The 23,449-nt window shown below is 35.5% G+C and overlaps 1 protein-coding gene across 4 annotated transcripts; it reads right to left on the minus strand.

Annotated features, from left to right (window-relative positions):
* Positions 1–90: 90 nt before the first annotated feature.
* On the minus strand, positions 91–23,303 carry dennd1a (DENN/MADD domain containing 1A). Of its 4 annotated transcripts, XM_051092726.1 has the most exons (24): positions 23,163–23,303; positions 21,823–21,887; positions 19,367–19,410; positions 17,210–17,259; positions 15,296–15,415; positions 15,118–15,187; positions 13,564–13,644; positions 13,426–13,479; positions 13,118–13,228; positions 12,919–13,019; positions 11,498–11,543; positions 11,240–11,341; positions 10,991–11,116; positions 10,681–10,782; positions 10,093–10,180; positions 9,938–9,978; positions 9,747–9,818; positions 8,995–9,051; positions 8,753–8,869; positions 8,031–8,117; positions 7,488–7,558; positions 6,322–6,450; positions 5,091–5,373; positions 91–3,887 (listed from the first exon to the last, which is right to left on the minus strand). In XM_051092726.1, exons 1-24 carry the CDS (start codon positions 23,177–23,179, stop codon positions 2,898–2,900), a joined length of 3,024 nt encoding a protein of 1,007 aa, XP_050948683.1. In that variant the 5' UTR covers positions 23,180–23,303; the 3' UTR covers positions 91–2,897. The 4 variants fall into 4 exon arrangements, with proteins under 4 accessions (XP_050948683.1, XP_050948684.1, XP_050948685.1 ...); XM_051092727.1 differs by lacking the exon at positions 8,031–8,117; XM_051092728.1 differs by lacking the exon at positions 6,322–6,450.
* Positions 23,304–23,449: the final 146 nt, after the last annotated feature.

The following is a 23,449-nucleotide window of genomic DNA, read 5'->3' on the forward strand; positions in this document are numbered from 1 at the left end:
AACAACTGAGCAAATGCAAGTTGCATTAATTTTACAGTTGTGTATATGTTGTAAATTGTGGCTATAATTTGTTTTCTTTTGTCGCCTATCAGTCAGACTTTCTTCAAATGCATGCATAGGATTTACTAAAACTAAACAGTACAGTGTGAACTGCAACATCATTTTAGGAATATATTTTTGAATGTGTAAATGTGCATAAATTGTTTAATAAAAGTGTTTGTGTTTGAATGTTTAAATGGAGTTACAGTTGAAATCATTAGGAAAATTGATGTGAAGGTTGTGTGCATTTTTACTGACAGTCCTAAAAAAAATAAATAATACAATATGTGCAAGAGTACTGGAAAAGAGAATGGTTAAAAATAAATAAATAAATGGGAGCAAAACAAATTTCAAACTCACTACTTTCACATGAATATACTGTGTGCTTTTTAATTATGGCAAACACAAATAATAGCATCCAAATAATAATTAAAAATAATAAAAAAAAAAGTGCAAGATGATAATAACAGGATATGAGTTCACATTAGGATACATTCCAAGAGAAAATTGTATTTTACACATCAGAAACACATCTTGATAGTTCCACCTTGATGAGCTGCACTCTCCTGCCATTTACGCTGAGATATCTAAACCTCAAAGGATCCTGTCAAAATAGGTCCTAAAATGATTGTTAAATCCATGCCACTGTATAGGGGAAAAAAAAATATATGTATCACAGCTTCAACTCATCTGACGATTTCTTAAAAGAAAAAAAAAATACTGTGCTGCAGTTAAATTTGTAAACAGAATACTTAGCAAACTTTTTTTGTCAGTTAAAGAAATGCATTGTTTTGCGTATATTTAAATTTAAAGTCTTAAAGTGCTATTTAACGCTTTAAAGTAGCACTTTAATATGCTCACACACATTTTACTGTAATTAAAGTTAGGTTTGTGTTTGTAAACCATATCGAAGTATGCCGCTCAGTGTATTCTGTAATGGTGTTTCACTAAATTATTTATTTTAAACTTTCAGTATGGATTACTGACCGAGGACAGTTTGCTTCACCTAACAGCCAATGTAAAAGTAATCGTTTTACCAACAAAATTTGAACCAAAACACCGGAACAACCCATGCAGTAAGACTAGGAATACACAACAACCCTCTCACCACAAACAGTTTTGAATTTACACACACACACACACACACTCTCATTTAAGGCCAAATTCGAAAGGTGATCTAAACGGATATACTAACAGAAAACGTGATCTTCCAACAGCTCTACAGGGTGGATAGAGATGTTCAAGAACACTTTAATAACACAAATAACATTATTTCATATCTTTAAATACAACAATAAAACCAGAGAAGAAGAGACACCAGTTCACTCCCTGATGTTCCCTGACATGGACAAAAACATGTTTCTTTTGGATTTGAGCGTTTGGTTGTACACAATTCTTTTCCATGTCAAGATTTGCACAAACAGTGTTCTCCTACTTGCAAGTCTCAGACAAAAATATAGCAAAAAACGGCATGAAACAAAGATCCTTCAACACAGATTGTGTATAGTGCTGAACTAAACCCAGAAAACAGGCACAGTCTATGACGAGAAAACCAGCTGTTAGAATTAGGAACACACTTTATAGCAGTATGTATGCGCAAAACAGCTCTATTAGAATAAATACCCATAATGCACGGCAGTAGCAGATTAGATGGAAAGGGTAGTGCTAAAAAGAAGGGTGGTGACTGGTCGCTTTATGAAAGCTATAAGTCTATCATGTGATGCTCAGAATAAAACAAGTGAACTTCAACATCAAATCAAAGCAAGTGGACAATTAGCATCTAATCTATTTTTAAATTGAACAGAACCCTGTTCCAGAAGACCCATTTTAATACTTTTGGACTGACACGCAGGCAAGCGAAACCAGAGGTAAAGCCGGTACCAGTGAGGGCGTTCACCACATATTTAATCTAAAAAAACACACTTTTGATCTGTTTACCTAATGTTAATGACACTTTTTTTGGTCAAGAGTTAATGCATCAAATGCATACTGCATTTTTGAGCTCTAAAATATGACTCCAGACCTCTAGGGGGCAGTGTTGTGTTTTACAGGGCCGTTTATGCTGACTGGTTCCGTTGATTACACTTATCACACACTATGCTCTATGCAGCGAGTAGTATATAGCTTCTACTAGGGCACAATATGTAGTGCATTATGCATTATTATACACCGTATGTAATGTAGTGCAAATATGAAGTACACGGCAGGTACCGCAATCACAACATTATATGCAGTTTGCGTTATAGAGTCCAGAATGTAGTATGCTGATGTGTCATGTAGCAAGTAGTGTGGAATACGTAATATTTGTATTCAGGTGCATTATAAATGCCAATTCAACAATTTTTTGTACAAGTTTGTACAAGAAAGTGGGTGTTAGGGTATAACGGTTTGAATTATTAAGTGTGTAGGGTTAAAAAAAAAAGCTTTTAAAACAGCACTGATTGTTAAGAGGATGTGCAGTTACTGCCATAAAAGCAATAACACCAGTCTTATCACTATTGTAGGATTTGGGTCATTATTTTGTGGTATCTTAAGTTTTGTAGTCTGATCCCTATTGAAAAGACTGCTAGCTACAGAAAATACAGTGTTGTCCTGCTAATATGGTTTTTCAGTGTTAAACTTGCTGCTATTGGAACAAGATGGTTCATCTGGATGCTATGGGAAATACATCATTAGCATCTGTGTGCATAAGGCTAAGTGTGTGAGCTAGGCGCAAAAAAAGCACGACACACTCTGGGGAAAAAAGTCCAACAGTGCTTTCAGGCCACTAGGGGGCGCAGTCTTAAATACCCACTGGCTCTAAATTTGCAGTCCCTCACTGGTTGGTAGCAGCCGTAGAGGAAAGATCCAGAGCAGAGCTAGTCAAAAGTTTCCCACCTTCTTCGCAAATCCTCCACCTTCTTTTTAGGGGGCGTGGCCATGACAGTTGGTGTAGTTGCCATAGTAAGAAGGTCACTGAATGGGTCACGGGATTCGTCTGTAGAGACTTGCGCAGGCTGGGTCAGAGTACCTGGAGCAGGTGAGTCTAAGAGGGTTGAAAGAGAGCCGCTACTGCTGGAGGATGGAGGAACACGTCCAATTGGCCACGCCCCTCCAGGTGGGGTCACACCCACAGTAGACGTCTGACCGAATACTGAGAGCGGGTGGCCAGAGGTGGGGAAGTAGTTGGCACCTGGGGGAGGCATGTATCCTGGGGCGAAAGGGTTACCTGGGACAACAGGACTATAGTGCCTTTGTGGCTGGTACTGGGGTGGTTGGGTAAAGGGGTTCAGGGATACTGGAGGGGGGAAGGCGGGCAGGTTTGGAGGGTTGGGTCTAGGAGGTACAGGGGGTTTAGAGAGGGACGGGGTGGCCTCATTCTTCGTTGCTCCGCATAGAGGGTCCAACAGGCTGAGCAAGTCCTGTCCCTCGTTTGGCTCACTGGGCTTCAACAAGTCCGCCTGAGTTTGTGATTGGGAGTGAGGAGACATGTTCAGTGCTTGCCGAAACTCCTGCCCTCCAGCGGACACTCCTCCCTCCTTTTCGCTGGGCTGCTTAACCCCGCGCAGCAGGGTCACAGCCGGTGCCAGAACTGCACCCGGTTCGGGTGTTTTTCGACCTTGGGGACGAGGGATTGTGATACAAGCCCCTTCTGTCTTCTCTGCACTGGGATTTGAACTCTCTCTGCTGGATGGCCGTGCCTCGGGGGGTTCCAAGGGTGGCACCGAGAGAGGTCTCTCCCAGGAAGGTGACTCTTGGCCAAGCAATGTTGACGGGTCCTCTCTTTGGGCCCAGAGCTTGCTGTAGGGATTGGTAGTTTTAAGACCGGGGAGTGTGCGTGTGCGCTCACTAGAAGTAAGGTCCATCCGCTGGAGAACAAACAATTAAAATAAGTTTTAGATAGATAGAGGGCACGCACAACAATAAATTTGATTACTTTTAAGTGCTTAATCATGGGTGTCCAAACTCTGTCCTGGAGGGCCACTGTCCTGCAGAGTTTAGCTCCCACCCCAAATAAACACACCTGAACCAGCTAATCAAGGTCTTACTAGGCCCAGGGGTAGGCAAGTTCGGTCCTGAAGCGCTGTAGTCCTGGAGAGTTCAGCTGCAACCCAGAAAAAAAAACCTTACCTGGCTATAGCCTTAGTAAACCTGAAGATACTGATTGGCTTGGGTTAACCTTACCCCAACCTGAAGTGTGTTTGATTAGGGTTGGAGGGTTGAAACTCTGCAGGGCTGCGGCTCTCTAGGACCGAACTTGCCTACTCCTGTACTAGGCATACTAGAAACTTCCAGGCAGGTGTGTTGGGGCAAGTTGGAGCTAAACTCTGCAAGACAGTGGCCCTTCAGGACAGAGTTTAGACACCCCTGGCTTAATACCATTCTGTTTATCTAGAGCACAGGTGCCCAAACTTGATCCTGGAGGGGGCGGTGTCCTGCAGACTTTAGCTCCGCATGCCTAGTAATGCCTTGATTTGCTGGATCAGGTGTGTTTAATTACGGTTGAAGCTAAACTCTGCAGGACACCGGCCCTCCAGGATTGAGTTTAGACACCCCTGACCTAGAGTTTGGGTGACTGCGGGAGTGACAACTGCAATCAACTCCTAAAAGTGAGATAACAAAATGTTACTATGGTTCTCACCATAGACCAGTGGTCTCAAACTCAATTCCTGGAGGGCCACAGCTCTGCACATTTTCACTCCAACCTCCAAACACACCTGATCCAGCTAATCAAGGTCTTCAGGATTACTAGAAACTCCAAGCAGGTGGGAGTTGGATCTGGTTGGAGCTAAACTCTGCAGAGCTGCAGCCCTCTAGGAATTGAGTTTGAGACCTCTGCCTTAGACCATTCTGATTTAGGCAGGGTGTCCTTTATTCCCAACAAGTGGAACAATAATTTAGGCCAGTGTTTGAGTTGATGAGTTGAACCAGGAGTGTTTGAATACAAAGAGTTCAAAAATGTGTACTTTTGGTGTGCCTCCAGGACCAAAGTTGGGAAACACTGATGTATGGGACCCTTTTGTGCATTAAGTTTTGGCTGTCACTCCCAAAACTTCGCAGCATGATCTAACCTGGTAGTTGAAGTTGGCATGCTGTGGGTCAGCTCGAAGCTCCTCCAAACTTCTTGCGGAACTGAGTGTAGGGTGTGTGCTGTGAGAGGGTTTTGTGGTATTTGTGGTTTCTTTACATTCTGGCTCCCCCTGCTGACTACGGAAGGCATCCTGCAACAGGCTCAGGTCAGAGAACTTGTCTAGCACAGGGCTGGACGGAGCAGTGTTACCTTGGAAGCGCTCCCCAACCTCCTCACCTTCTTCCACAAGCTCTGCCTCTTTCAGAGACCTGTATGGCTGGGGCCTAAGTCACATACGCAAACAAAAACACATTCACACAACATCCACACCACAAGAACATACAAACAAGCACACACACGCACAACACATGCACAAACAAGTACAGACACACATTATAATTTTCATGTTAGATGAGAGAGCTGTTGAAATGGGCAGATTTGATCAACAAAACAATCAAAATCACTTTACATAAATAAGCTGCTGCATGCCTCAGGCTAAGACATCACATTTATTACATCTAGCCATGCAAAAAAACTGATTTAAGACAGAATTAAAGATAAATTCAGCAGGGCAGAGTGTAATTATTATGCCATACAGCAGCCCCCAATAGTATTCAGACAATTAATACACTTGAAAATGTAGTTGCTATTGCATGCTCTCTGGGCTTGATTCAGGACCAATTACTCTACCATTTTGGATTATAGGCAGACCTTTAGTGCATACATGAGACGTGACAAGAGTTTGGACAAGGAACTATGTGACATATCTTTCAGATATGAAAGATCTGTAAGTTTCTAGTACTTATTGGTTATTGGAGGACAAATCCACTGGTTGATTATAGATTAGATGCCTAATATATTAGAATTAGATCTTTAACAGTCTATGCAGGAAGGTCGGCTAGAGGAACACTGGAAGAAGATTAGAGGGCCAAGCACCAAACCCTGAGGTATCTCTGTGAGTAGTTGATAAAATGTATAGTGACAAATTACTTCTACTGTTTTAAAGATCAATTCCACTTCCAAGTTTCACAACTAGAATGTGTTTCGAATAGTATCAGTATATTTAATCCTTCAACTTGGTTTGATATTTTGTAATCTAATGCAATGACATCTGTACATTTTTAGTGTCCAAATACTTCTTGGGGCACTGTATGTAAAAAGGCCAGCAAATATTCACTTTAAGATTAATGGACATGAGAGAAATCAAGGATGAAAACCGCTTGAACAGAGACCATTCAAAAGGAGCAGAAAGCAGGAAGTGTTCAGGAAAAGCAGCAATGGAGTCGTCATCCTGAGACAGCTCGTCACCCGAAGAGTCCTCGCACAGAAACACTGTATAGTGACGGGTTGGACGCACGTAACTACAGCATCAACACGCACATATACAGAGATGCACAGCAGCAACAAAAAAAAAAAAAGAAAGCATAAACAAATTGGCAGAGACAGAAAGAGCCAAGTATCAGGTGTAACCACACACAAACACACAAATCACAAAAACGACCACCCCAGTGTGAAAGAGAAAACACAAGAGTGAAGGAGAAAAAGAAAGAGTAAGTGAGACATGCAATCTCACAATCAAGACCACAACATTTTTACTGTGCTGATTTGTATGTGATAGATATTTGAGGGATAATGTATAGCCTAAAACTATTAAAACTATAAAACAATGTTTTTTTATTGAAATAAAATATAAAGATTAGAAGAAAAACTTCTGAAATGTTGTTTTGGCAACAAAATAAAAATTTATTAAAAAGTTGAAGTACTATAAAACTACAAAAGTTTATAAAAATGGCAAAAGTACATAAAGTCAGTAAACATTAAACTAAAATTAACACGAAAACTGGAAAATTAAAAATAAAAAGCTAAAATCAAAATATAAATATATTTAAAAAAAAAAAAAAACTACAACAGAATAAAAATAATACTAAAAAAAAAAAAAAAAAAAAAAAAACCCTATTGCAAAATAAAAAGAGATCAGCACTCGAATGCAAAGTTGACACTTCTTGTATCAAACCAAAGGAGTTTATTTTGCAATAATGATCTGCTGGATGTACATTTTCCCACTTATTATAATCAAATAAATAATAGAAATAAAATAGATTTGAGTTTGAATTTTTCCATTGTCAATATTTAAGATTTACCAATTTGCAAACCAAGTTAATATTTCCTAAACAATTAAGTTAACATGCCTTCTATTTTAAGTTCTTTCATCCAGGTCTTTGTGTTTCCACCAGTTCATTATTCGTCTGAATGGACAAATATACAGTTTACCTGGCATTAAAACTGACCAATGGTGTGAATGTGAAGTAAAAGTCTCCTTAGATAGAAACACAAAGACCACTGTCTATTTGTTTGTGTTTTGCAATTGCATGTGAGAACGGTTAAGTTTGAGTCTTACTGTTCAGGGCTTCCCTCTATGCCAATGTTACTGCGTGGTCTCTTTGCCACCAGAGGCCGAGGAGGTCGAGCCTGAAAACACACGCAAACACACGTTTAAAACTGTATACTAATGACTTCTGGATTTGTTAAATCCTTGTAGGATGTCACTGCAGTCACTGTTAGGTCAGAAATCAATTGCTTCTTTTAGACAGCAAGGGTCAGAGGTCAAAATCCTGTCAAATGTAAACAGAATGACCAAGACCTGAAAAGTGGCAGACAGTATAAAGCACCCTTTAAAACCAAGAAAAAAGTTTGAGTGGTAGAAAAGTAAGTGCAAACACACATGACGAACTCATTCATGTGTGTGAGTGAGTATTATTCTGTAGAAAAAGAATTGAAGTTAGATAATTAGATCACACAGGCATGTAAATATACACACACACGCACGCACGTGCACACATATATAAAACACTCCAGTGCAGCAGCCACGGCAGAGGGGAATATTTGAGCTCAGGGTGACAGGTCAGAGGTCAGAGGTCAGGGATGAGAGTGCTGTACTCACTGGTCGTATGGTGCGCTGTAGTTTGGAGGGATGGGGGGGAGGGGGACGTTGTGGCCGAGGGGGCCGTGGGGAACGTGACTGCTCAGTCTGCTCCAAACATACATACACACACACACACACACACACACACACACACACACTTTTATCTGGGAAAATATGACTTCTCTTGCACACTTCCTAAAAAAGTAACAATTTAACGCATGGACTGAATCCAAATTACTATGTGCATGTCAACACACTTTCCGTCAAACATCTGTATGTAAAAAATAATGTAAATGTAAAAAAATAAGTGCAAAAGAGCTCAACTATAAAAAATTCTAATGAAGTATCAAACATTTTTCAAACAATATCTTGATGTCTTTTCTAGGCTGGCATGTTTTAGCCCAGATTAAAGTGTGAAAATGTATGTGTAAACTGATGAATACACATAAATATAAATGAAAACATAAATAATGTTGTCAGTAACAATGTTGCACACTGCAGTGTTCTAATTTTAACCGCTTGGTATACAATAAGCTAATGCGTATTCCAAAAATCAAAGGAATTTGGCTAGTTAGGTACCTTAGAATTATTATTTTGAAGTGGCCATGATAACAATATTGTACATGTCCATTACAATAATATACCATATATACAAATAATATATCATTTGAAATCAACAATAAATTACGTTATATTAAAGCAGAAACTTTGTCATTTCCAAAACAGTTCCCCACACCCACCTGTCCAAAGTGAACTGTGATTGGCCGTCTCTGATCCCAGGTGAGGGAGTCTTTGCTGTGTGTGGAGGGTAAGTGGGTGGAGCTAGGCTCTTCTGAGTAACCATTTTCTGTAAGCTCCTGCAAGTCAATGCACAGTTGCTGGCACGTTATACACATTAAAAAAAGGCATGAACATACTTATGTTTGTGCAAAAATTATGAATAATTGTGATTTTATCTATGTGCGGGTGATTGTATGAGTACCTTTTGTTTGAGTCGACTCTTGACTTCTTTGATGCCCATCTTGGCATGGTCTTTGGCCTACACAGGAAACAAGGAGATTTAATGAAAGAGAATTCAGACAGAGAAAAAAAAAAAAAAAAAAAAAAGATTTCAACGAGAATAAAAAAATTATAATAAACATAAAAGAAAATGATAAAAGAAAAAAACGAAATGAAATCTCATGGATAAATCTCACACAGACAAAACAACAATACGTAACAACGCCCTTACAGAGATCACATGATAAAATAATATAAAATAAAATAAAATTACATAAAATAAAATCACAGAAAGAAATCTCATGGATAAATCTCAAACTGACAAAATAATTTGTAACAACTCCCTTACAGATAAGATAAAATAAAATAAAATAAAATAAAATAAAATAAAATAAAATAAAATAAAATAAAACAAAATCAAATAGAGAAAGACATCTCATGGATAAATCTCAAACAGACAAAATAATTTATAACAACTCCTTTACAAATAAAATAAAATAAAATAAAATAAAATAAAATAAAATAAAATAAAATAAAATAAAATAAAATAAAATAAAACTGAGAAAGAAATCTCATGGATAAATCTCAGACAAAATAATTTGTAACAACTCCCTTACAGATAAAATAAAATAAAATAAAATAAAATAAAATAAAATAAAATAAAGAAATCTCATGGATCAATCTCACACGGACAAAATAAAATTTCATAAGAAATGTGTACACATGTATACATACAAATTTGTAAACTGTCTTCATCGCAGGATTTGCCTTTGTCTTGACTGTGTTTAAGATGGCCCCACTGCCTTTCTGTAGGTGAAACATGAATAAGACATCATCAGACTGAGTAGAAAGAGCTCTTAAGCAAATACACAAAGAATCACTACAAATCAACCTCTCAAGCACACACAAAAATCAAGAAATTGTACCTTCACTGTGAAAAGCCACTGATGATATGTCTTATCACTGCCTATAACACATATTAAACAATCACAGAGAAAAGTGAATGTAAAAACAGTAATAACAGAATAACATGAATTTTTTAGCTTTACAGTAAACATAAAGACGAAATTAAGTCTCTTGCCAGCATATTCTCCCATGTTAATCTCCTCCTCAAACTCGTCACTGAACCCTTCACCAGAGTTCAACAACTCCAGACGCCCGTCTATAAACTGAAGCATGACAGTGTTATTTTAGTGTTAGTATTTATATACTATTTTAGCATTTATTGATATTTTGAATTAGTTTTTGTTATTATATTTTTAGTTTTTATTTTAATTTTATTTTAAGCATTTGCTTTTGCCAATTCTTTTTATAAATTAAATATTACTGTATTTTAGTACTTCAACTTATTTCAGTTTCAGTAATTTAGTTTACATCTAATGCAATATTTATATTTTATTTCAGCTTAATTTTAATTAAAATATATTTTTTAGTAGTTTTAGTTAACAATAACAAAATTGAGGTAGATTCTGTAAAAAAAAAAAAAAGTGCATTATGTGCATGAAAAGTACTTAGAAACACTAGTAAAAAATAAAACAGCTGTTTTATAAAACATACGTTTATAAACGAAATGAATTTATATTTATTTGCAGCTATATTTATAATTAGCTTTACATAAAACAATAAAGATCTATGGCATGCTCTCAGATAGGTAATGTTCGTGTAATACCTGTTTAAAGAACTGTAGTTGGATAGCATTCTGTAGAAATTGTCTCATCGTGCTGGATCGGTGCGTGATGAACGTTTCCTCACTGAACGTAATTGGCTCTTCCTGAACATATGAACACATGGGAAGTCAACAACATGCAGATTTATACCTGAGTATTTTACACAGACTGTCCACTAGAGGACATTGTCGTATAGTCATCCTGCATACTCCTGCAATACTTCATCAAATGTTCAGAGCCATCACTTATAACCAACATTGGAGTCTAAACTTAATTCAGAATCCTAAACACATCAATACTTCAAACTCCCACCGGTTCAATGTGTAGCGCATTCCTGTAGCTGCCAAACAGAGCTGCTTGTGCCTTCAGAAACGCCCTGGCCACTCCGTCTCCTGTCGTCGAGGAAACTTTTCTTAAGCGGTTCTTTAAAGATGAAACCTACAACACACACATGTATGCCATTATAAATGTTTCCATGTCAGCTCACAATTAACACCATGCCCAAAATAGATTAGACTTTTCGGAGATCAGAGCAGGTCGTGTTTATGCTTATTTACTCACCACGTCATTAGGAAGGCTTTGCAGGTCATCAAACGGCGTTTCAAGAGTGTTTGTGTCTACATTGAGAAGTACCACATCATCTAAAGCCATACCTCGCACCTTCTGTTACGACAACACACACAAACACAGATGCACACAAAACATTCTAAATACAGCCTAGACGTTTGCTACACTAAACCAACACTGTGATTCACATATGAATCTGCAACACAGAAAAATATGAATATGCATGTACGGTAAAATAAAATAATCAGTCACCTCCATTAAACTGGAATGCACTCCGATGAGGTATGGCATTGGAGCGCTAACAAAAAAAATAAAAAAATAAACAACAGTTCGGTACAATATCACAAATTTACTAAACATTTTTTGTATCTTTTACAAAGAAACAGCAAATAAACAATGATTTTTAACTTTACATTCATCAACGAATAAAAAAACATATGGTTTAAATAAATAATTATTATAATAAATAATTAAAAAATTTCATCTTTAAATATTTAATTAATTTATTTATGATTTAACACCATCAACAGTATTTAAATAGAAAACAATTACCATTACAATATAATTTTAATACAATGTTTACAATAATTTAACAACTCTGTCTTAAAAATAACATGCAAAAACATACATGGGTCAAAGGCAAAAAAGGGTTTAAACATAAAAACAATAAGTGTAATACTTCTTTAAATTGTTGTTGTTGTTGTTTTTTTTTAATTTAAAAGTTTTCTGTTTAATTTAATTGCATTTTTGTTTTTGTTTTTCTGAGCAAAAAATAAATATCATACATTTTCCCCTAATTTACAGAAGACACCCACTAAAATGTCAGTCAGTGTAACAATCTTGTCAGGCATATTTACAACAAAAATCAATTTATGACATATTAAAAGACAAATTACTTTCACCTCAAATACCAATTAGTTGTAATATTCTACATTTTTTACATTTGCCACCATCCTAGGTTTTGCCCATTTGTCAGTTAGAATGTTTTACTAATTTAAAACAAAATTTAATATGCTCCCTTATTCTTTTATATATTTTGTTATGTACAAGTCAGAATAAGCATGTTGTTTGAATTTTTACATAAATATTGTGTTACACTGAATGACAATGTAACCATATTTCAACCAAATTTTGACATTTTATTCTCCAAAAACTTATATGAAAACTTAAAAATACACTTAACTTACATTTAATGTGCTTTCTATGGACGTAAAATCGCTTTTGCACATTTCTTTTGATGTGGACATCTTAACATCTTTGACCCACATATGTTTAAAATACAAATAATAGCAATAATAATAATAACAGCATTTATTTAGAATCTTTCAATTTAACATTTGACAAAAATTCTAAAGTTACTCCAAGAGAAATCTTTAAAAAAAATAAATGTCTAAATGTCTAATATCATTTAAAATGGAAATTCTATTAGAATGTTTTAAACTCAAGACATTCTCACATAAATCATACATAACTTTTTTTTAAATACATTTAATAAATATATTAAAACCTCCCTCAACATAGTCTTACAAGCCAAAAAAGCTTCATAACTGGGTCAAATAATGCCTATTTTTATAATATAAATATTAGGCTCAAGTAATGAGCAACTTAATTTTACAACAATAGAAATATGAGGTCTTTCACAAGTATACATGTATGAATTTGTCTGTACTCACCAGCAGTAGTCTATTAAGTGCTGTGGCAGGACTGGAATGTAAACATGCTGCCAGTACATGGGATACAGCATGGCTGCCGCTCCATGGACACACGCGGTTAACTGAGAGGGAGAAATGGGTTTATTAAAACGTCTAAGACAAGTAAAAAAAAAAAAATCAATCAACAATAGAGAGAGATAATGTTAGAGATGTTGCTCACAGTGCTCAGCTTGCTGCAGCTAATGAGGATTCGTCTTTCATACAGCATGCTAGCGTACAGATGCAGCATGTTATTCACGTCCACTGCTACGAAATACTCAGTCAGATTTCTCTGCAAATACATAAAAAGAAAAGAGAGCAGATAAACATTTTGCATGAGTGTCACCATGTTAAATGGCTTGATGACAACTAGTTGAATTACAAACTTTGTCATTTTAGTTTTTAGTCATTTTTAATAATTGGCCTATTAAGTATAAATCTGTCATTTGTATATTGTGACTAAAAGTGTCAAGGTAATGTCAGACTTACATTTTCAGGTATACTGGGTAATTCCCTAGGATCAGGCACTGTGAAAAACAAATGCTAAAGAGAGAGAAATATAATTAGCTTTATACAATAAATTGATTGTAATATAATAATCTTGTCTTGTGCGTTACTGTATATTACCACACTCAAATGCACAGGCACTCCAGGATCAGGGATGTTTAGTGTGTGTAGAGACTCTAATAACTCTCTCCACTGACTGTCCTGTAACACAAATAAACAAATTAACACAGCAAGTCTCACACACAATGTTTTTTCCTATATAAATTATAAGATGTTAAATCACTACAAATAATCAAAGCCACATCACTATTAAATGCATGTGTGCATGACCTTGCTACACTTCTGTAGCCAAAAGAGCTGAAAAATCTCTTACACTACTGTTCAAAGTTTGGGGTTGGTTGGATTGTGCAATGTTTCTGAAATAACTCGCTTAAGGCTTCATGTATTTAACTTATTCCATTTCTTAAAGGAGAAGTCCACTTCCAGAACAAAGATTTACACATAATGTACTCACCCCCTTGTCATCCAAGACGTTCATGTCTTTCTTTCTTCGGTCGTAAAGAAATTATGTTTTTTGAGGAAAACATTGCAGGATTTTTATCCATATAATGGACTGATATGGTGCCATGAGTTTAAACTTTCAAAAAGCAGTTTAAATGCGGCTTCAAACAATCCCAAATGTGATTGTAAACAATCCCAGCCGAGGAAGAAGGGTCTTATCTAGCAAAATGATCGGTTATTTTCATAAAAATAATACAATTTATATACTTTTTAATGGCAAACGTTCGTTTTGTCTTACTTGAGCAGGAATACGCAGAGTTCAGGCAGAGCAAGACAAGACGAGCGTTTGAGATTAAAAAGTATTTAAATTGTATTTTTTGTTCTGGAAGTGTACTTCTCCTTTAATATTATCAATATTAAAAAGTACTAGTATTTTTGTTGTAACTTTGATTTTTTTTTTTTCAGGAATCTCTGATTAATACAAAGTTAAAAAGAACAATTAGAAAATCTTTTGCAAAATTATAAACATCAATTTTTTAAACTTTTGTCACTTTTGATCAACTGAATGTGTCCTTGCTGAATAAAAGGACTAATGTCTATCAAAAAAAAAAAATCATTCTCACCCCAAATTTTTTAACAATACTGTATTACTGAGGACCAAAAAAAAAAAAACCTTTTGTCAAAGGGAAATAGGTAGATATGCTTTTATTTAAAAAATCACGTAAAATACAAAAAGCTTTTTTTAAAGTTTAAAAGTTTTTCAAGGTAACTGTAATTTTAGAATTAATGTAAAGTATGAAATCAGCAAGAAATTCACTTTTACATTGCAAATTAAATGTGTGTGCATACATCAAACGTGCCACAAAAGTCCTGAAAAGTGAAGCCAAAGCATCTCAATAGCCCCCAGGTGACTGGATTCAGTATAGGTTATAAACCCCACCCTCTCCATGTAATCTAATGGGATGTGTAAAGGGAGTTTGGATGGGACCTTACGACTTTACTATGCAGACTCTGTCTCAAAATGACAGCGGCCATACTGAGATACTTTGGCTTAACTTTTCTGTAGTGAAATGAAGTGGAGACGTGTCGTCCATCTTTTTTCCATCCATGGTGTACAACTGTGTGTATAAGACACACGGACATGAGAGTTGTTGTCATACATGCATCACTGACCTGTCCTTTGGTTGTATAGTCTGCCAGGATATTCAGCAGCTTGTAAAATACCTCAAACCAGGGCAGGTAGCTGCATAGAGGCAGTTAGACTACAGTTAGATTAAGTTGATCTCCAGTACATCTCTGGATGACAAAAATGTTCACTTAAATTAAACTTCAAAATTAAAACAATTTGTACCTGAGGATGCAGTGGCAGCTGTGAGCTCCTGATGAGAGCCGGCAGAAACCAAAGCGCTGTTTACTCTCGATATCTGTCAGAACAAAAGTGAAGTTCTGCCCCACCTGGCCCACTGCCATACTGAAAGACAGGACAAGGACAAAGACAAAATTTGGGTCAGAATATAGTTAGGGTTTAAGAGGTACTGGAATTAAATGAAAGCAATTTGATGACACTGATATAATCGGATGAGAACAAAGCTTGAAATAAACTGAACTGGATGGTGACACTGTTTTTTTGTAGAGCTGCTTTATAGCTGAATTTAATTAGTTATAATTATTATCGTTATAATTGTCATAACTGTTATTGAGCTGAAATAAATCACCACTAAACTGACTCAAGTCGAGTCAAATTCAAAGAACTGAACTTGTTTTTAACAGCTGATAAAAACATCACAATAGTTCACAAGCAATTCACACGACTTCCAGTCAATCAATTAATGTAGGGCCCTATGAAATCCATTTTATTTTTTCCCAAATTCTGTTTTTTCTGTTTTCATTTTGCTGGATTCCATTTTTTCCCATTTTAATTTTTCTCAACTCCTTTTTAATGGTTAAATTAAATTTTATTAATCAAAGAGCACGTCTAATTAATTAAAATCATGAAATGTATACAATTTCACATCAATTTAATAAAGGTTTAACAAAAATGACATGTTTAGAGCCCTATGAAATGTTTTATCTTTTCTCACCAAATGTTTTATTGTTATCAAATTATGTGTTTTGGCATGTCTAATTATTTGAATGTATACTTATATTCCTAAAACAGCCTTATGAAAGGTTTTTTTTTACCCTCAGAAATTCTGTGTTGTGTATTTAAAATGTTCTGGTTATCAAATGAAGGTATAAAACATTAATTTCATTTATCTTTTAGTTAATTTTTTATTAACTTTTTTTGCCAAACAAAAGGGGAAATTACTATTAAAATTAAAACAAGGAAGAAATGTTGTGTGATTATACCCTAAAAAATAATTGTTTCATTTTAGTAGTAGTAGTAATAGTAGTAGTTTATAGTAAATATTTCTGGCACAATGTCTTCAAGTTAAACCAGACTTTTATTTTGACAAGTTGCTGTGTCTACCTTTACATTTCTGTGTGTATATGATCTAACCCTAATTTTCCTAAAATGGAACGGTCAAATGCTCATAAAGTGACTTTCAACAGATATTATTCATGTATTTATGTCCTCATTTAGCGAGACGACAGACGCTGAAATCACTGCGAGGCGCAAGCATCACGCGCGCTTCAGTGCGTGTATAGTAAACAATACAATAAACAATAATAGGGCCCTAATTAATGACGTGAAGCTAAAAGAAAAATGTGTGTGTGTGTCTGATAAAACCATTGCTAAAGCATTTTTAACTTCAAACCATTGCTTCCAGCTAAAATATAAGTCTTCTATCCATAATATTGCTTTCTCCAGTACATTCTCAAGTACACCTTGTCATCTTGTCTGAATTGGGAGAGAAACATACACAGTTGACAAGAACAAATATGTTGGTGAATTTTGATGCGAGAAGACATGGGGATGGAATTTACTGGAAGAAGCCTTATTAAGGATTATGGACATACATACAGCTCTTCACTTCACAAAATGTTAACTGATGGACTGGAGTGGTGTGGATTACTTGTGGATTATTGTGATGTTTTTATCAGCTGTTTGGACTTTCGTTCTGACGGCACCCATTCACTGAAGAGGAACCATTGGTTAGCAAAGTGATGCAATTTCCCTAAATCTGTTCCAATGAACCAACAAACTCATCCACATCTTGAAATTTGAAGGTGAGCAAATTTCCAAATTAAATTTTTGGGTGAACTATACACTATAAATAAATATATAAAGGTGACTTGACTTGATTAAAGATTGTAACATTACCTGTCCATATTGAAGGGGAAACAAAATTTTGGGATAGTCTGTAGCGTTTCCTGAAAACAGATTGTGAGAAAGAAAGAATTCATACACTGAAACATAGCTGTTAGCTTCATTCACACAAAAGACCACCGTGTACAGAACAAACAGTGTGGGTGAGGGACTACGTTGTTCCTCTGGTACCCCTCCATATGGACTTGAGCTCCCAGAGGTGTGTGAACCTGAGTGTGTGTGTTTTCCAGCCCTCATCTGTGTCAGGAGTTAGGGATTATCCTTAACAATAGCATAACAGAGGAGAGGGAGGGGACACAGCCCGGATTACAGAGCTTCACCGCTGGGTACGACACCCAGAACGCCTTCTGGGACCACTGGACCCAACAATCAGGGTGAGTAAAGCTGTGTCTGTGTGTGTGCTGAGAAAGTGTGTGAAACTGCAATCAACAGGTATATAGAGTAGACAGATACACACATCTGTTCCAGTTACACACACACACACACACACACACACACACACACACACACACACACAGATTTACACCTGCCTTAGTAGGTCATATCGTCATGACAACATGACATCAATGTTTAAACACAACCGCTGTGTTCGCTCCCCACATCCTATATAATGCATTATGGCTTCCTGAATTTCTGCCATTTTTATATCGCTGTTTTTTTTTTTTTTTTTCTTTAATTTTTAAAAAAGTAACAAAATATAGTACGAAAAATATTATAAATTGTTTATAAATATTTATATTCCACCTTTCAAAAGTTCACGGTCAGTGAGATTTAAAAATAAATGCATTCACCTGCCGTATAAATAAATAAAAGTGACTATATGCAAATAAATAAATAAAGGTGACTATATGCAAAGAACAGACTGGAGTAATGATGCTGAAAATTCAGCTTTGCATCCCAAAAATAAATTTAAATTTAAAAGATATTCAAATAGAAATCATTTCTTTTAAACTGTAATAATATTCACAAAATTACTGATTTTACTGTATTTTAATGCAGTCTTGGTGAGAATAAGAAAAATCTGCAGACACAAAACTTATGATTTGGTAGTGTATACGTATTAATTTTGTCATTAAAAAAATTAAATAAATAAAAATATATAGTAGAAGACTTATTATATATTATTATTACATATTTATATTCCACCATTCAAAAGTTCAGGCTCAGTAATTCTTTTTAAAATACCTTTTAAGCAAGGAAACATTAAAAATAGATGCATTCAAATTTATGCAAAGACCAGCATATATTTAAATATCATCAAAGAATAGCTGTATCGACAAAAAATATTAAGCTGAATTAAACTGAACTGTTCAACATTGAAAATAATCATAAGAAAAGTTTCTTAAGCATCAAATCAGCATATTAGAATGATTTCTGAAGGATCATGTGACACAAAAGACTGGAGTAATGATGCTGAAAATTCAGCTTTGCATCACAGAAATAAATGAAACTCTGAAGGATATTCAAAATTGTAAAATTATTTCACAAAATTACTGTTTTTACTATATTTTAATGCAGCCTTGGTGAGAATACTGTAAGAGAAATCTGCAGACCCCAAAAATTTTGATTTGGTAATGTATATTTATTATTTAATTAATACAATAATTTAATATTATCTAATTAAAATTACAATGATGAATCTTTCATTTGTTTGTTATTTATTTATTGGTAACACTATTGTTAAAATTTAATTCAAATGACCAAATGCAAGTTATCACCCATAGATAACAGATTTGTCTACTCTAGTAAATGTAATGTCTTTATTACTGATTTATGGACAAATGGATTAAAGAAAATATAAAGCATAAAATGGCCTTGGTCATCATTTTCAAAGGCTTCTCTAGCCCACAGTATTTACATCAGCATTATTTTCTCGCTACTTCCCCATATGCCATTTACTGCATAAAGAGTAACATCTTTTTTCAGTTTCCTCTTTCTAAGCCAGAGTCAAGCAAGTTTGGTTAAAACTCCATAAGGAGGGTGTTTGGTACCACAGACCCCTCCGAAAATGACACACAATCTCTAGTGGTTAAACTCCATCTGTCAGAACAGGTGCTCTCATTGCATTATCACTGAGGTGAACAACAATTACGAGACCCCACCCCAACATCCCTGGAGAAAGATAGACAGGGCAAATAATGAAGTGCAAACCTGGTCAGCGTATGTGTCGGGGAAACTCCTTCGTACCTCTGGTCCTGAAAACAACCCAGAAATCATGTTATTGACATTATATAGTCAAACACACTGACAGAAAAATCTTTTTTATATAAGTTTGGTCTCCCCACGTGTTGCCAGCCCACTTTATTGCCGTTATCAGACAGTTTTAGATGCAGAATACAAAACACAAAGACCATTTTGTCTTTTGTTTAACATCCAACAATGAATCATACATAATAAGTCCAGGAACATATACAGTATATAGAAGGTAAAATCTGAGCACCATATACATGTTATTTACAGACTCAAACTTTCAAAACAAACCATGCATAATGATAGCAGGTAAAAACAAAAAAATAAAAATAAACAGCTCAGTTGCACTGTCAATGGGGGTTCAGATATTGACGCAACAGTCCCTCTAAAAGGGTTTCCTCTTTCTTTCAGTGGGATATGTGACTCTGTGGACGTGTGAATATTGTGGGAGGGTTTGTCTCAAGAGAACAGACCCAAGATGCTTTGCTCCTGCTGCCATCATCAAACCATACGGTCACTAAGCAACATTCGCCCAAGGGGTCAGCATGGGGGGAATTCACTCAGCTCATGTACATACTATATACACAAGCATTAAAAAGTTTGCGGCCAGTAGAATTGTCTTTTTATAGAAAATAACACTTTTATTCAGCAAGGATGCATTACACAGATCAAAGGTGAGAGTGAAGACATTTATAATGTTACAAACAATCTCTATTTCAAATCTTTTGCACGTTCTATTCATCAAAACCTGTATCAGTGTCATTCTATAATTAGGGGTACATTTAGAATTTGACAATGTGAAGAAAAAAGTTTTCCTGTTTTCCAAAAACTGAATTGAAACAATCTATATTGTATAAAGTGCTATATCTGTAAGAATAAGGGCATAAAATACCATCTATGTTTGCTACTGTCCACCATGTTACCTTTACTGGGTAACACAGTTGACAGGTAACTTAGTTGACATTTTTAGTGTTTTGGGCCTATACTTAACATGGAAGCCTAGAACTACTGAGCATATGGTATGTTTAGAAATATATTTTCATAAACAAAACATAAGTTTTAGTTAAATTGTCTAAATTGTTTAGTTAAATTTGCAGCAATAATACTTGTGTAACATTATTGACAGTCAATTAATCCACTCTTGTTTGCTAGTTTAACCAATATTAGGGGAAAGAGAGAGAACGTAACTTCTAGTGTTTCATCCATGTGCTTCTAGAGGAAATATCATCATACTGTGCAAATTATGTGAGAATCAAGGGGAGCTGTCTAGTGGGTAACTTAGCTGACAATGTATTGTTAAGGATAAACAAGGTATATCACAATAAACAGTTATTATTTTTAAAGCACACACTCAAATGTCTTGATAACCTAGACAAACTGAAGGCAAAACTATTAACTTAATTTATATTTGAGGTAATTTTCATGCTTAAATGCAGAGCAGAATGAGCTTCTTTACAAAATCAGACAGCTGAAAACCACGTTTGTATGTGACATGAACATCATTTTTGAGCAAAAGATATGGCTTTTTCAACATATAGTAGTGTGATTGGGAAAAATATAGTTGTGTACTAGAAAAGTAAGCATTGTGGCTTTATATTGATGAAAATATATTAAAAATATACTTCACGGACATCAGATGTACCCACAATTATAGAATGACCCGCATTAGTGTCAACAAATTTATTAAGCGGCTAATCATTAATAATCAGAAGAAATGCTTCTTGAGCAGAATATTAGAATGATTTCTGACGGTTTATGTTAAAATTCAGCTTTGAATCACAGAAATAAATTTCATTTAAAAATATTCAAATATAAAATCATTATTTTTAATAATAAGGTTTTAAAAATATATACTGTTTTACTGTATTTTTGATCAAATAAATGCATCCTTAGCAAATAAGACTTCTTTCAAAAACAATTAAAAAAACATTACTTTCTTCTAACTTTTGAAAATATTTTGTTTGTTTGCACCTAAATGCTTCAAATAAACCTATTGAATATCTTGCAATGATTTTAATGACATAAAGCTCTTTAAATTTGGCAACCAGAAGTGTCCACCATGGCATTTAGATGCTTTTTACTCCCAATGCACTGAATCACCCAACAGGCCTTTGACCGCTTTGATCACAAACCAGGAAATGACAAGTTACACACTTACTTCACTTAAATATTTACTTGAAGGAACTTGTAATCTCACTGAACCATTACAAACTTAAATCACTCCAGGTCAACAGTTCCTTATAGATCCATCATATATGGAACTAAAATTTAGTAGAAAAGACTGAGGAAAGGAAACAGAGTTCTAATTAAAAAAGAACTACAGAACTCTGGGGAAGTATGTGTGGGCGACAAGCATATTTTTAGAAGTACACTGCATTTCTAAAACTTCAACTTTTTGTTAGTGTGATAGGACTCACCAGAGCCAGCCGTCCCAGAATGCACCACCTCCATGTACACCTCAAAGGGTGACCCAGGGCTCTCCCTAAAACAGAAATAACACAGGGTCAGAGGTCAAATATGAATACACTCTAAGGAATGTGAAGACCAAGTAAGACTTTTCCAAGAAAATCAACAGTAGAATTTAGTATAGTTTAGTATAGTTTTTTTTTTTTTTTTTCAACATCGGCTCTGGTATCATGTTGGTGGAAAAGTGTAAATGTGAGCATTCTGCAAAAATAACATCCAGTCATGATACCAAATGAAAATTGTAACTAAACTGCTCGTCATATAACTAGAGGACCACGATCTGAAGTGAGGTCAAAGATAAGATGAATATGGACACATTCCCCACATTACAGAAAGTAGGCTTGTCCAATCCAGAAACCACAAGATAACCTTTTGAGCTATTTGGAAATTAAATTCAAGTTGCTAATCGTAATTTTAAAAATAAAACACTGGCTAATACCTTAAAATTAAAAATCTGCCAGAGTGTGGAGCAAATACAACAGGCATAAATCCATAAAGATACTATTAAAGTAAAGTAAACATACTATAAAGATAATATTTCAACAATGACAACATATAAACCTGTTCTAGAAGTGATTGTTTAAAGTTCATGATACCTAATACCTTTACTATCAACTATAAACAGAAAGATCAACAAACTTCAGAACACACACATCGTGTGGCTGCACAAGCGAAGCATGTACTAAGCATTTTAGTGAGGGAAAATGTGTTTACAACCAACTTTGTTCTGTCCCTCAGGGTGTTTCCAAAACAGTCTTATCACGGGCTGATTTCAAACCCGAAAAACACTGTGACCACAGCAAGCACTGACTAGCCTCTATCATGTCTTATTCATAAAGTGCATTGAATTACCAAAGCAAGTAAGTGCCACTTAGCTGGAAACACTGTAAAAAGACTCCAAAATGTTCATATAAATAATTGTTTCTTCATTCATTCACATAGATATGCATTTGTTTGATCATGCTGTTTAGATTGTATCTTGCTGACATAACAAAGTAACGTAAATTAATTCCTGTAGGACATGTAAACAATGATCAGTGACATGGACTTCGTGTGTCTCCGCCTATAAGACAGTACTATACAAATACACAAGCCTCCAGGTAACATAATACATCAAAACATAATTAACTACTACGTTAATTATGAAAACATCAAAATATACACCCAAATCCCCAAAGCCCAGTCTCTTTCTGTCGCAACAAGTCTAAACAGGCCTTTTAGGGAGGTCAAAACTCGCATTTATAATAACACTGTACGTAACACAGGAAGGGAGAGAGACATTGACGCTTACTTGATACGAGAGCCCATTTTATCCTTTATTTAAATCCAATCCTTTCCTCAGTATAATGTAACAATAACCCGCTGTCGGAGTTATATTTCCCGTTATCCCCGTCACATACTGCACAGGAACGCCATGGTCTCCACGCGCGGATCACGGTACTACGGCCTTGGGGAATTATGGGAGTTGTAGTTTTCTGGGCGTGTCTCCTGCTGTCGAGAGATACGACGTCGAACTACATGTCCCACATGGCGAAAAAGCCGTGGCGTAAGAGTCGCCTGACACAGAAGGGAGTGTAG

The sequence above is a fragment of the Labeo rohita genome, chromosome 21 (assembly GCF_022985175.1).
Source record: "Labeo rohita strain BAU-BD-2019 chromosome 21, IGBB_LRoh.1.0, whole genome shotgun sequence".
NCBI classification, from domain to species: Eukaryota; Metazoa; Chordata; class Actinopteri; order Cypriniformes; family Cyprinidae; genus Labeo; species Labeo rohita.

Bases quoted from the DNA above. Each gene is read 5' to 3' on its own strand.
- dennd1a (XM_051092726.1), bottom strand. The intron at 17,260-19,366 runs GTTTGCACTTCA...ATCTGTTTTCAG, and splicing joins CCGACACATACGCTGACCAG to GAAACGCTACAGACTATCCC. The intron at 9,979-10,092 runs GCAAGAGACTTA...TATGTGTTATAG, and splicing joins TAACATGGGAGAATATGCTG to GCAGTGATAAGACATATCAT.